Genomic DNA, 13,082 nt, shown 5'->3' with positions numbered 1-13,082 from the left:
GCTTCCTGGTGGAGGGGACTAGTGCCTGTGTTCTGGTGGATGAGGCTGGATCTTGTCTTTGTGGTGGGCAGGATCGCGTCCGGTGGTGTGTTTTGGGGTGTCTGTGACCTTATTATGATTTTAGGCAGCCTCTCTGCTAATGGGTGGGGGTTGTGTTCCTGTCTTGCTAGTTGTTTTGCTAGGGTATCCAGCATTGTAGCTTGCTGGTCATTGAGTGGAGCTGGGTCTTAGCGTTGAGATGTACATCTCTGGGAGAGCTTTCACCATTTGATACGTGGAGCTGGGAGGTCTCTTGTGGACCAGTGTCCTGTACTCGGCTCTCCAACCTTAAAGGCACAGGCCTGACACCTGGCTGGAGCTCCAAGACCCTGTGAGCCACATGGAAAAAGAGAAAAAGGAAAAAAATATATGTATCATTGCTCCCAAAGTCCACCGCCTGAATTTTGGGCTGATCCGTTGTCTATTCAGGTATTCCACAGATGCAGGGTACATCAAGTTGACTGTGGAGATTTAATCCGCTGCTCCTGAGGCTGCTGGGAGAGATTTCCCTTTCTCTTCTTTGTTTGCACAGCTCCTGGGGTTTAGCTTTGGATTTGGCCCTGACTCTGCGTGTAGGTCTCCTGAGGGCGTCTGTTCTTCGCTCAGACAGGGTGGGGTTAAAGTAGTAGCTGATAGGGGGCTCTGGTTCACTTAGGCCAGTTGGAGGGAGGGGTACGGAATGTGGGGTGAGCCTGCGGCAGCAGAGGCCAGCATGATGTTGCAACAGCCTGAGGTGCGCCTGTGCTCTCCTGGGGAAGTTGTCCCTGGATCACAGGACCCTGGCAGTGGAGGGCTGCACAGGCTCCTGGGAGGGGAGGTGTGGATAGTGACCTGTGCTTGCACACAGGCTTCTTGGTGGCTGCAGCAGCAGCCTTAGCGTTTCATGTGTGTCTGGTGTCCGCACTGATAGCCGCGGCTTGCAGCTGTCTCTGGAGCTAGTTTAGGAGGTGCTGTGAATCCCCTCTCCTTGAGCACCCCGAAACAATGGTCTTCTGTAGCATTTTAAGGCAAGTTCTTTTTATATCATTTCACTCCTAATATTTAATTATGTCTCTAACAGATGAAGATGCAAGAATAATTAAGCTTTGCATCTCCAACAAAATTAAACAATAATTCCTTATTATCATTTCATACCCAGTCCTTTGTTTTCTCAGTCTCTACTTTTTGGAGTCTTCCCTATATTCGTATTTAATGTAATGTTTAATATGGTTAAATTTATGTCAGCCATTGGGCTATTTGTTATCTCTATATCTTATGTCTTTTTTTCTCCCCTCTCTTCATCCTTTACTGCCTTCTTTGCAGTTAAACATTTTTTAGTGTGCTATTACAATTTCTCTGTTGGTTTCATTTCCCTTTTTTAGGTATGAGTAGTTACTCTAGGGATTACAATATACTTCTTCAACTTATTACAACTAACTTCAGATTAATAATGAATTAATTATAGCAAAATACAGCAATTTTACTCCAAGAGAGTTCTATTTCCTTTACCCTTATTTGTGCTATCTCACATATCTATATATATTATAATCTTAATACTACAGTGCTATAATTGTTGCTTTAAATAATCTCATGTCTCTTTAAAAATTAAAAAAAAATACTATACAAAGCCTTTTTTTTTTTTTTTTTTTTTTTTGCAGTATGCGGGCCTCTCGTTGTGGTCTCTCTCATTGTGGAGCACAGGCTGCGGACGTGAAGGCTCAGCGGCCATGGCTCATGGGCACAGCCGCTCCGCGGCATGTGGGATCTTCCCGGACTGGGGCACGAACCTGTGTCCCCTGCATCGGCAGGTGGATCCTCAACCACTGCGCCACCAGGGAAGCCCTACACAGCCTTTTATATCCACCCACATATTTACCATTTCTGGTACTCTCTATTTCCTCCTGTGGATTAGAGTTTCCATTCTTTATAGCTGGAAGGACTTCTTTTAGTATTTCTTCTAAGGCAGGTCTTCTAACATGTCTCTCAATCTTTGTTTATATGGGAATGTTTTTATTTTCACTTTCATACGTGAAAGATAATTTTACTGGATTTAGAATTCCTGGTTGGCAATTTTGTTTTCTTTTGGTGATTGTCATTCTACTGTCTTCTGGGCTTAACTACTTCTGATAAGTCAACTGCTAATCCTATTGCTGTTGTCCTCCACATGAGTTATTTTTTTTCTTACAGCTTTCAATATTTTTTGTCTTTAGCTTTTAACAGTGTGACTACCCTGTGTCTAGAGGTAGATATTTTGTGTTTATACTATTCGGATTTTCTTAAATTTCTTGGACCTGTGGATTAACATTTGCCATCAAATTTGGGAAGTGTTTGGCAATTCTTAAAATGTTTTTCCTTCCTTTTCCTTCTCTCACTCCTTTTTGTAGGACTCCATTACACAAATTTGGTGACTTGATGTTGTTTCACACATTTCTTAGGCTCTGTTCATTTCTCTTCACCTTTTTTCCTGTTCTTTTTCCAGAATGAATAATTTCTATTAATCTTTCTTGTCCACTGTTTCTTCTGTCATCTCAAATCTGTTGAGCTTATCTAATAAATTTTAAATTTCTGTTACTGTACTTTTCAACTCATGAACTTTCATTTGATAAATTGGAATTACTGAGATTCCTTATTTATTGTTATCTTTTCCTGTAATTCTCTGAACATATTTTCCTATAATTCTTTGAACATATTTATAAAAAAGGGCTCGGAAGTATGTGCTAAACCCAACAATTGCACCTACTGAGAAAACATTTCTACTGTCTACTTTTTTCCCCTGAGTATGGCCACATTTTACTGTGTTTTTTTTTGCATGGTTCCAATTTTTCTGGAAAAGTGGACATTTTTTGATAATATTCTGTAATAATTATGTATTTAAAAAATATTTTTCTAAGTGTCATTTTAATAAATTAAACTTAAACTGTGTAATTTGTCTCTCCCATGATGTGTGGCTTCTGTTGGGAATTTTTATTTTTTAGCGTGTCTTCCTGGGAGTCTCCTCTGTGTTTCAATAGATCACTAGTCAGCCAATGATTTGGGTAGAGGTGGTGCTCAAATGATCCAAATTTATAAGGCTCCTCGCCTCTGAGACCTGATCTGTTGTGGGATAGAGAGCATATTCAAACTTCAGCCACTGTGTAAGTTTGCTTGACTTTTATTTTCCATTGGGTTCTCTCTCTCAGGTTTCCCAGTCAGCCAGGGATGTATGAAGAGTTTATTAATCCTTTTATGGCTTTCTCATTTCTAGCATTTTTTGTTAGATTCTTGGCTGGTTCACTATTCTTACCAACTTGCAGACACAATCTCTGAATATCACAGGTACAGGATTTCCTTGTTTCTGCCATTTCTAGTTGACAAAGCTGTGGATTTTTTCCCATTTGTCCCATATTGAGTCTGCTCCCTTGACAGCAAAGTTGCTGGTTTTTACATACAGTGCCACTCTGGTAAAATTACAGATGTCACCAATCAAGCCTGTGGGTTCTGTGTATACTGTAACCCTAGGCAGGAAGGCTGTAGACTCAATCCTACAGCTTTAACCTGAAGCTTCAGCAGTTTTCCAAGAATACAAGCACACCTCATTCTTATGTTTTGCAGATATTGCTTTTTTGAAGAAAACAAATTGGAACTTTGTGACAGCCCTGTGTTGAGCGAGTCTATTGGTACCATTTTCCCAACAGCATTTGCTCATTTTGTGTTTGTGTGTCTGTTTCTGTGCCACATTTGGTAATTCTTGCAATATTTCAAACTTTTTCATCATTATTATTATACCTGTTACGGTGATCTGTGATCAATGATCTTTGATGTTACCATTTAATTGCTTTGGGGTGCCAGAAACTGCACCCATATAAAATGGGGAACTTACTTGATAAATGTTGTGTCCCACTGCTCCACCAACTAGCTGTTCCCCCATCTTTTCCCCCTTCCTGAGACTCAACAGTATTGAAATCAGGCCAACTAACAACCTTACTAACCCCTAATAAGCCTCTAAGTGTTCAGGTGAAAAGAAGAGCCACACATCTCTTGTTTTAAATCAAAAGCTAGACATGATTAAGCTCAGTGGGGAAGGCATGTTGAAAGGCCAAAAGCTAGGCCTCTTGAGTCAAACAGTTAGCCAACTTGTGAATGCAAAGGAAAAGTTCATGAAAGAAATAAAAAGTGCTACTCCAGTGAATACATGAATGATAAGAAAGTGAAACAGCCTTATTGCTGATATGGAAGAAGTTTTAGTGATCTGGATAGAAGATCGAACCAACCACAACATTCCATTAAGCCAAAGCCTAATCCACAGCAAGGCCCTCACTCTCTTAAATTCTATGAAAGCTGAGAGAAGTGAGGAAGCTGCAGAAGAAAAGGCTGAATCTAGTTCATGAGATTTAAGAAAAGAAGCCATCTCTATAACATGAGTTCAAGGTGAGGCAGCAACTGCTGATGTAGAAGTTGCAGCAAGTTAACCAGAAGATCTAGCTAAGTTAATTAATGAAGGTGCCTACACTAAACAAAAGATTTGCAGTATAGACAAAACAGCATTATATTAAAAGAAGATGCCACGTAGGATTTTCATAGCTATACATTTGGTGACTTTAAGTTGAAGCCAATGCTCATTCGCTATTCTGAAAGCCCTAGGGCCCTTAGAAATATGCTCAATCTACTCTGCCTGTTCTCTATCAGTGGCACAACAAAGTCTGGGTGACAGCACATCTGTTTACAACATGGTTTAGTGAATATTTTAAGCCCACTGCTGAGACCTACTGCTCAAAGAAAAGATTCCCTTCAAAATATGACTGCTCACTGACAAAGCATCTGGTCACCCAAGAGCTCTGATGGAGGTGCACTATGAGAATAATGTTTTCATGCCTCCTAACACAATATCCATTTTGCAGCCCATTGATCAAGGAGTAATTCTGACTTTCAAGTTTCATTAGTAAAGAAAGAGATTTTGTAAGGCTATAGCTGCCATGGATAGTGATTCCTCTGATGGATCTGTGCAAAGTCCACTGAAAACTTTCTGGAAAGGATTCAGCGTCCTAGATGACACTAAGAATATTCATGATTCAAGGAGAAAAGGTAAAAATATCGACATTAACAGGAATTTGGCAGAAGTTGATTCCAATCCTCATGAATGACTTTGAGGGGTTCAAGATTTCAGCGGAGGAAGGAACTGCAGATGTGGTGAAAATAGAAAGAGAATTAGAATTCAATGCAGAGACTGAATATGTGATAAATCTCATGACAAAAACTTTAACAGATGAGGAGTTGCTTCTTATGGAGGAGCAAAGAAAGTGGTTTCTAGAGATGTAATCTACTCATGGTGAAAATGCCGTGATGACTGTTGAAATGACAACAAAGGATTTAGAATATTACATGAACTTAGTTGATAAAGAAGTGGCAGAGTTTGAAAGGTCTGACTCCAATTTTGAAAGAAGTTCTACTGTGGGTCAAATGCTATCAAACAGCATTGCATGCTACATAGAAATTGTTTGTGAAAGGAAAAGTCCATCAATGAGGCAAACCTCATTTTTGCCTTATTTTAAGAAACTGCTACCAGCAAAAAGATTGCAACTCGCTGAAGGCTCGGATGACAGCATTTTTTTTTAGCAATAAACTAGTTTTAAATTAAGGTATGCACATTGTTTTTCTAGGCATAAGGCATTGAGCACTTAATAGACTACTGTACAGTGTAAACACAACTTTTTATGCATCAAGAAACCAAAAAATTCATGTGACTAGCTTTATTGCAATATTTGCTTTATTATAATGGTCTGGAACGGAACCTACAATATCTCCAAGATATGCCCATAAATGCTTCTCAATTTGTTGTTTTATCTCTGGCTAATTTCCAGAGCCCTGATATGGGTTTTGATAGTTTTTCCAGTTTTACACTTTTTTTTTTTTTGGCAGAGAGGAATTGCCTACCTTTTCACACTACCAGAGCCAGTCTTTCCATCACGATTATCTCAATTCATCTTAAATAGCAATAACACCTGCATTATTAGCCCCATACTACAGGTAAGGAAATTAGCAAAGAAAATAGTCAACTGTCCAAAGATTACATAGATGTTAAGTGGAAGAGCCTCCAAAACTAGGCAGTTTGCCTTCAGAGCCTTTCTGTACCTTTAACAAGTATGAATGTGAAAATTCGTAAGATACTAGACTAGAAGCAGGCACAGGTGCTATAGAAGCATGGATGCAAAGAATCTATTTTGGTACCTGAGTAGACAGAATATAAGATGAACTACCACAGCATATATCATTTACAAAAAATATTCAAATATTTAAGACAGTTAATTACATTAAAAGCTTTCTTTTTTTGGTAGATTTCTAATATAACTTACTCTCTTGCCGGTACCCCTTCCCACTGGAGGATGTGCCTCAGCAGCTTGACGAATCGTACAAACCATTAGCTCTATAAGAGCACTCTCCTGACGGTCAGACATTGCTAAAGTGAAACAAAACACATTAGTATGAGTAGGTAGTTTTACAATAGCCATGTATCAAAACTGAGCACAATTATAAAAAACTGTAGTCTATTACTTCAAGACTAAAGTTCTATTCTTTGTCCTTTCCTTGTTTTAAGAATAATATGTGCTTGTCGTAAGTCAAACAAGAAAGAGATATACAAAGTAAAAAAGACAATAAACTCTGGTTTCTTCTAATACTTGGTCTCTTGTAATATACTTCTGAATTAGGCAATGCCAAAATTTTCCTTCTGTATCACTTCAAAGCTCATATATCTTTCTTTTACTTTTAGCAAAAAAAGAACATGCTATATCTTTTCAAAAAATTAACAGATTTTGAATATCTTTCAAGTCACATGACATGTACAAATAATTATGTTAAATAATTACAAGTTATTACATAATTTGTGTTCCACAATTTATTCAGCCTTCTCCTATTAACATGCAAATTTCCCCCAAATTTTTGTCACATTTACAAACAATGCAGTAATAAATATCATAAGTACACATGTATTTATGTAACTGATACTTTTATTTCTATAGAATAAATTTCAAGAGAGGGAGCAATGACTCAAAAGTTAAAATCTTGGTACTGACAAATCAAAAAGGTTACTTACTGCAATCCACACCTCCAACTGCAATGATGAGAATGTTTGGTTCCTCATATCCCTGCCAGCACTTGATGTTACAAGTCCCTTTAATGTTTGCCAATCCAATGATTGAAAATGGTATGTTATTTTGCTCCTGCCTAACTACTAAGTAGTGGAGTGTATTTTCTTGTTTATTAGTTTAAAATTTTTTGGAGATTTTTAATGTTTATTCTCTGCTAATTTTTCTATTGTTATTCACCTTTCTTGGATTCTTCTTTTTTTACATTTATTTATTTATTTATTTTTGACTGCGTTGGGTCTTTGTTGCTGTGCGTGGGCTTTCTCTAGTTGCGGCAAGTGGGGGCTACTCTTCGTTGCAGTGCACAGGCTTCTCGTTGCAGTGGCTTCTCTTGTTGCGGAGCACGGGCTCTAGGCGCACGGGCCTCAATAGTTGTGGCATGCAGGCTCAGTAGCTGTGGCTCATGGGCTCTAGAGCGCACGCTCAGTAGTTGTGGTGCATGGGCTCTAGAGCGCAGGCTCAGTAGTTGTGGTGCATGGGCTTAGTTGCTCCGTGGCATGTGGGATCTTAACGGACCAGGGATTGAACTAATGTCTCCTGCACTGGCAGGTGGATTCTTAACCACTGCATCACCAGGGAAGTCCCTAACTTTGTCTTAAATGATGCAAATATTTTCTCCCAGTTTGTTCTTTTGTTTTTAGACTCTTCATGGTATCTTTTGTCAGAAATTCTTAACTTCTACAAAGTCATATCTGTATTTATTTTTTTATGGCTTTCAGATTTCTCTTTTCTTTCCAGTTTTTTTGAGAGATAACTGACATACAATACAATATAGGTTTAAGTTGTACAGCATAATGATTTAACTTATATATATCGTGACATGATTATCCCAGTAAGCTTAGTTAACATCTATCATCTCATACTGATTAAAAAAAAAGGCTTCTGGGTTTCTTGTATTGCTTTCAAAGATCTCCTTTCTCCTAGAGATTATAGAAATATATTTTCTTCTCTCTCTGTCTCCATCTGTTGCTTGCTTTTACATCTTTAATCTGTCTGAAATTTATTTCTGCTGATAGTATCAAGTATGGGTCTGTTTATTCCCACCAGATGAGCAGTCAATTATGCCTCTACCATTATTAAATAAAACCAGCTTTCCCTGGTTTATTTGAAATGTCACCTTTAAACATGTTTTAGGTGCTTATATATACTTAGATCTATTTCTGGATTTTTTATTTAGTTTCACTAATCTATTTTTCTATTGCAAGGACACACTGTTTTGATTATAACAGCTTTATAATGTTATAATATACCTTAATGTGTAACTTAATTCAACTAATTTGAATATTTAGTTGAACAAATTTCCCTTATCTAGTCCTTTTCCTAAAAAATTTCTATAAAGCTAGTAGCAAACAATTAAATATTTTCTATGTGTAAGGCACGGTTATAAGTGATTTATATGTATTTATTTGTTTTATCCTCAAAACAATTCCAAGAGCTAGGAATTAATATCTTCACACTTTGAAGATTGGGAAAATGAGCCACGGAAAGGTTAAATAACTTTTCAAAGCACTCAGTAGTAGAGCCAAGATATGAACCCAGGTAGTCTGACTCCAAGGTCTATGCTCTTAAGCACTATGCTATACCACCTTTTTAAAATAAGCTTGAAATTCTACATTAACTTTTATTGTTTAATTTTATTAGAGTATAGTTGATTTGCAATGTTGTGTTAGTTTCAGGTGTACAGCAAAGTGAATCTGTTATACATATACATATATGCACTCTTTTTCAGATTCTTTTCCCATATAGGCCATTACAGAGTACTGAGTAGAGTTCCCTGTGCTATATAGTAGGTCCTTGTTAGTTATCTATTTTATATATAGTAGAGTGTATATGTCAATCCCAATCTTCCAATTTATCCCTCCCCCACCCACCCCACTGGTAACCATAAGTTTGTTTTCTATGTCTGTGACTCTTTTTCTGTTTTGTAGATAAGTTCATTTGTACCCTTTTTTTTAGATTCCACATATAAGCAATATCATATGATATTTGTCTTTCTCTGTCTGACTTACTTCACTCAGTCTATTTAATACCCTTTTTTTTAAAAATAAATTTATTTATTTTCTTTTTGGCTGCGTTAGGTCTTCGTTGCTGCACACAGGCTTTCTCTAGTTGCAGCAAGCGGGGGCTACTCTTAGTTGAGGTGTGTGGGCTTCTCGTTGCAGAGCATGGGCTCTGGGCACACAGGCTTCAGTAGCTGTGGCACGCAGGCTCAGTAGTTGTGGCTCACGGGCTCTAGAGAGCAGGCTTAGTAGTTGTGGTGCACGGACTTAGCTGCTCCACAGCATGTGGGATCTTCCTGGACCGGGGCTCAAATCCGTGTCACCTGCATTGGCAGGCGGATTCTTAACCACTGTGCCACCAGGGAAGTCCCAGTCTATATAAACTTTAAAATCATTTTGCTTAGTTCCTTCTCTCACCTCCCAGAACTCTCTCAAACCTACTGGAATTTGAACTGGTATTTTTAAGAAAATTATACATTACACTGGGAAGAACTGACATTTTAATAATCTTTTCAGCCAGGAACATGATATAGCTCTTCATTTATGATATCTTATTTGACATTATTTAATGAAACATTATGATTTTATTCACACTGATTCTGTACTTTTCTTGTTGAATTCATTCCTATGTATTTTTAAAGATACATTTTTGAGACTAATTTGAATAGTTTAATTTTATCTTTCTGTCTCCCTCTCTCCTTCCTCTCTGTTTTCTCTGTATACTTATTTATGTTAAAGACCAATTTAAAAAAAAAGACCAATAGATGTGGGGATTATAGAACTAGGCATAAATTAAAAGAAAAAAATATTAAGCTTTAGAAATTGAGAAGTTTGTACTGATTATTTCAAAATAAACTGCGACAACAGCAATGAAAAGGCAAACAAAGGCATAACATCTTATCCCTTATTCTGTACCAAAATCATCCTAAGCAGGAATATATATGTACATCTTAATTCAATCATTTTTTGTTTCACATTTTAATTGTGATAGAAAAAGCACATGAACTTTAGCTTGTCTTAGGAAAACCACAAGAAACAGCTTCAGCTTTCCATTTATACTCCCTGATCCAATAAAACAATCAAGTTTCTATTTTATGATTCTAGAATTTCATATTTTTTTCAATTTGGCTGGGGATAGAGGAATGACAAGATTGTCTATGAACTAAATGCATTTTCTATTATTTATGAAAAAAATCTAGTTCTATGGAAAGTGAGGAGAGAAAAACTTACCTAGTATAGAAACATTCCACTATTATATACTAAAATCCATACATTAGTGTTGAAGAAAAACTCAACCTTATACAGTGTCCAATGCCATCAATTTTATTAGTTTATAATTTGAAACCATCCATTCAGATATGGTAAACTCAAAACATTTGAAATTTAACTGAAATCTCTTTGGGGATAAAACAGCAAAATCAAATAATAAAATTGAAAACAAAGCAAGCTTTAAGCCACACACAAGAGCCAAACAGCCACAATGATAGAAAGGAAAGGGTGGCTGTTCGCACTATGAATTACCAAATACCTACACAACTTTCTAAGTCTGCAGAAACCTCTTTACACATCATCCCCATTTTCTCATTATTGATTTCAGTCTTATCACCCTGAACTCTGGATTTTCTCCTTAATATCACTGAAAAGAAACACTAAAAAGTCACCAACAACCTAAATCTTCACTTAAAGCTGATGGTCTTTGCATAGTCCTTTTTCTCCTCTGCAATACGTGATATTATTAACCATAGCTCTCTTGAACACCCTCTTTACTGGGCCTTCTATAGTGTACAATGAACTCTTACTATCCTTTTTATATAGCTTGCTCTCACTCTTTCTTGCTCTTCCTGCTTTTGTCCCCTTCCTATCCACAATCTTTAAAACTCACCATGGGCTTTTTCTTTCTATAATCTATTTTTATCTTTTACATTTTTATCATATCCCATAGAAACCACTCCAAACCATGTTGACAAAAAGCATTTTTTTTAATACGAATTCGATCACATCCCTCCCCTGTTTAAAATCCTTCAGTGGCCCCCTATTACACTTAGAATGAACTAAATAAATCCACTTATGATTATGGACTTAAATGTTCTACATCATCAGGCCTCTGCCTCTATCTCATCTAGTGCCACTGGCCCACTGTGCTCAAGCTACTGCAGCTCCTGGAATATAACAATATCATTCATGCTTCAGATACTCTGCAATTGCTATTTCCTCTATCTAGGCAGCTCTTTTTTTGACACTTCCCCTGGCTAGCCCCCATATCCTTTAGATTCTTGGCTCACAGGTGGCCTCCTTAGAGAGATCTTCCTTTTGGGATTCAATCTAAAGATGGACCCCTTCTTACTGTTATTATCCATCACAGATACTTATTAACTTTTGAAATTATTCTGACCACTTAGTTTTGGTCTGCCTTCGTCACTTGAATGTAAGTTCCATATGGGCAGTGAGCTGACCTTGTTTAAGACTGCACCCTCAGTGCTTAGTATAACAGCACATAGAAGGTGGTCAATAAATATTTTAAAATTATGAGTGAATTAATGATTCCCTACTTGAAGAATTCCACTTATATACATTACTTCACCCATCAACTGGATCACAGAATTCTAGCATTAGAAATGATCACAGGGCTTCCCTGGTGGCACAGTGGTTAAGAATCTGCCTGCCAATGCAGGGGACACGGGTTCGAACCCTGGTCCAGGAAGATCCCACACGCCGCACAGCAACTAAGCCCATGTGCCACAACTACTGAGTCTGCATTCTAGAGCCCGCGTGCCACAACTACCGAAGCCCACGTGCCTAGAGCCCGTGCTTCGCAACAAAGAGAAGCCACCGCAATGAGAAGCCTGTGCACTGCAATGATGAGTAGCCCCCGCTCGCCACAACTAGAGAAAGCCCATGCGCAGAAACGAAAACCCAACACAGCCAAAGATAAATAAATAAAAATAAATATATTTAACAAAAAAGAAATCATTAGCTTTCATTGCAAGCTATCAAATGTTTCAAAAACTGTTTAAAAAAAAAAAGAAATGATCACATAAGTTTATCTAATCAAAGAGCCTTCTTTATAAATGAAGAAGCTAAGACCCAGAGAAGTTAAATGACTCAGTTACGGCCCTGTTTTTGCCTGATTATTTGTTACCCAGACCTTCAGATTACACTAAAAATTTATCCAGCAATTTGATTTTGCTGCAGAATACACATACACCCCCAAAAAACCCTGTCCCTTAAAAACACTGCAAGGCAGTCTTACAGCAGCTGTGATTTATTATTATTTTTCTTTTCCATCATGGTTTATTACAGGATATTGAATATAGTTCCCTGTGCTACACAATGGGACCTTGTTGTTTATCCATTCTAATATATAATAGTTTGCATCTGCTAGTCCCAAACTCCCAATCCAACCCCCTCCCCCGACCAGCAACCACAAGTCTATTCTCTGTGTCTGTGACTCCACTTCTGTTTTGTAGATAAGTTCATGTGTGTCATATTTTAGATTCCACATATAATATCATATGGTATTTGTTTTTCTCTTTCTGACTTACTTCACTTAGTATAATAATCTTTAGGTCCATCCATGTAGCTGCGAATGGAATTAAGTCATTCTTTTTTATGGCTGAGTGGTACACTGTATATATGTACCACATCTTTTTTATCCATTCATCTGTTGATGGACATTTAGGTTGTTTCCATGCCTTGGCTACTGTAAATAGTGCTGCTGTGAACACAGGGGTGCATGTATCTTTTCGAGTGATAGTTTTGTTCTGATACATAGCAGTTGTAATTTAAATTGCTATTGGTAGTCTTTGACAATGTGTCTGTTTTCCCAAATTTTAGTCCTATATTTGCAACTGCTAACTAGACTTTCATCCACTGGAATATCTATCACACTTCACTTATGTAAAGTATAACTAAATTTCTAATTAGTCTTAAGGAAATAAGTAAA

General features: G+C 37.4%; 1 protein-coding gene across 6 annotated transcripts in view; it reads right to left on the bottom strand.

Annotated features, from left to right (window-relative positions):
- The window catches only part of STAG1 (STAG1 cohesin complex component), a gene marked incomplete at its 3' end in the record, with an annotated part of 426,886 nt that overhangs the window by 61,157 nt on the left and 352,647 nt on the right, over positions 1-13,082 (bottom strand). For all 6 annotated transcript variants that reach the window (XM_079922183.1, XM_079922181.1, XM_079922182.1 and 3 more), the window contains one exon: positions 6,348-6,451. In XM_079922183.1, the coding sequence (XP_079778309.1) occupies positions 6,348-6,451 (104 nt within the window). The remainder of the gene's footprint in view (positions 1-6,347; positions 6,452-13,082) is intronic.

This window comes from Stenella coeruleoalba (assembly GCF_951394435.1).
Source record: "Stenella coeruleoalba genome assembly, chromosome: 5".
Classification (NCBI taxonomy): domain Eukaryota; kingdom Metazoa; phylum Chordata; class Mammalia; order Artiodactyla; family Delphinidae; genus Stenella; species Stenella coeruleoalba.
This window is presented reverse-complemented; position numbering and strand designations above follow the sequence as displayed.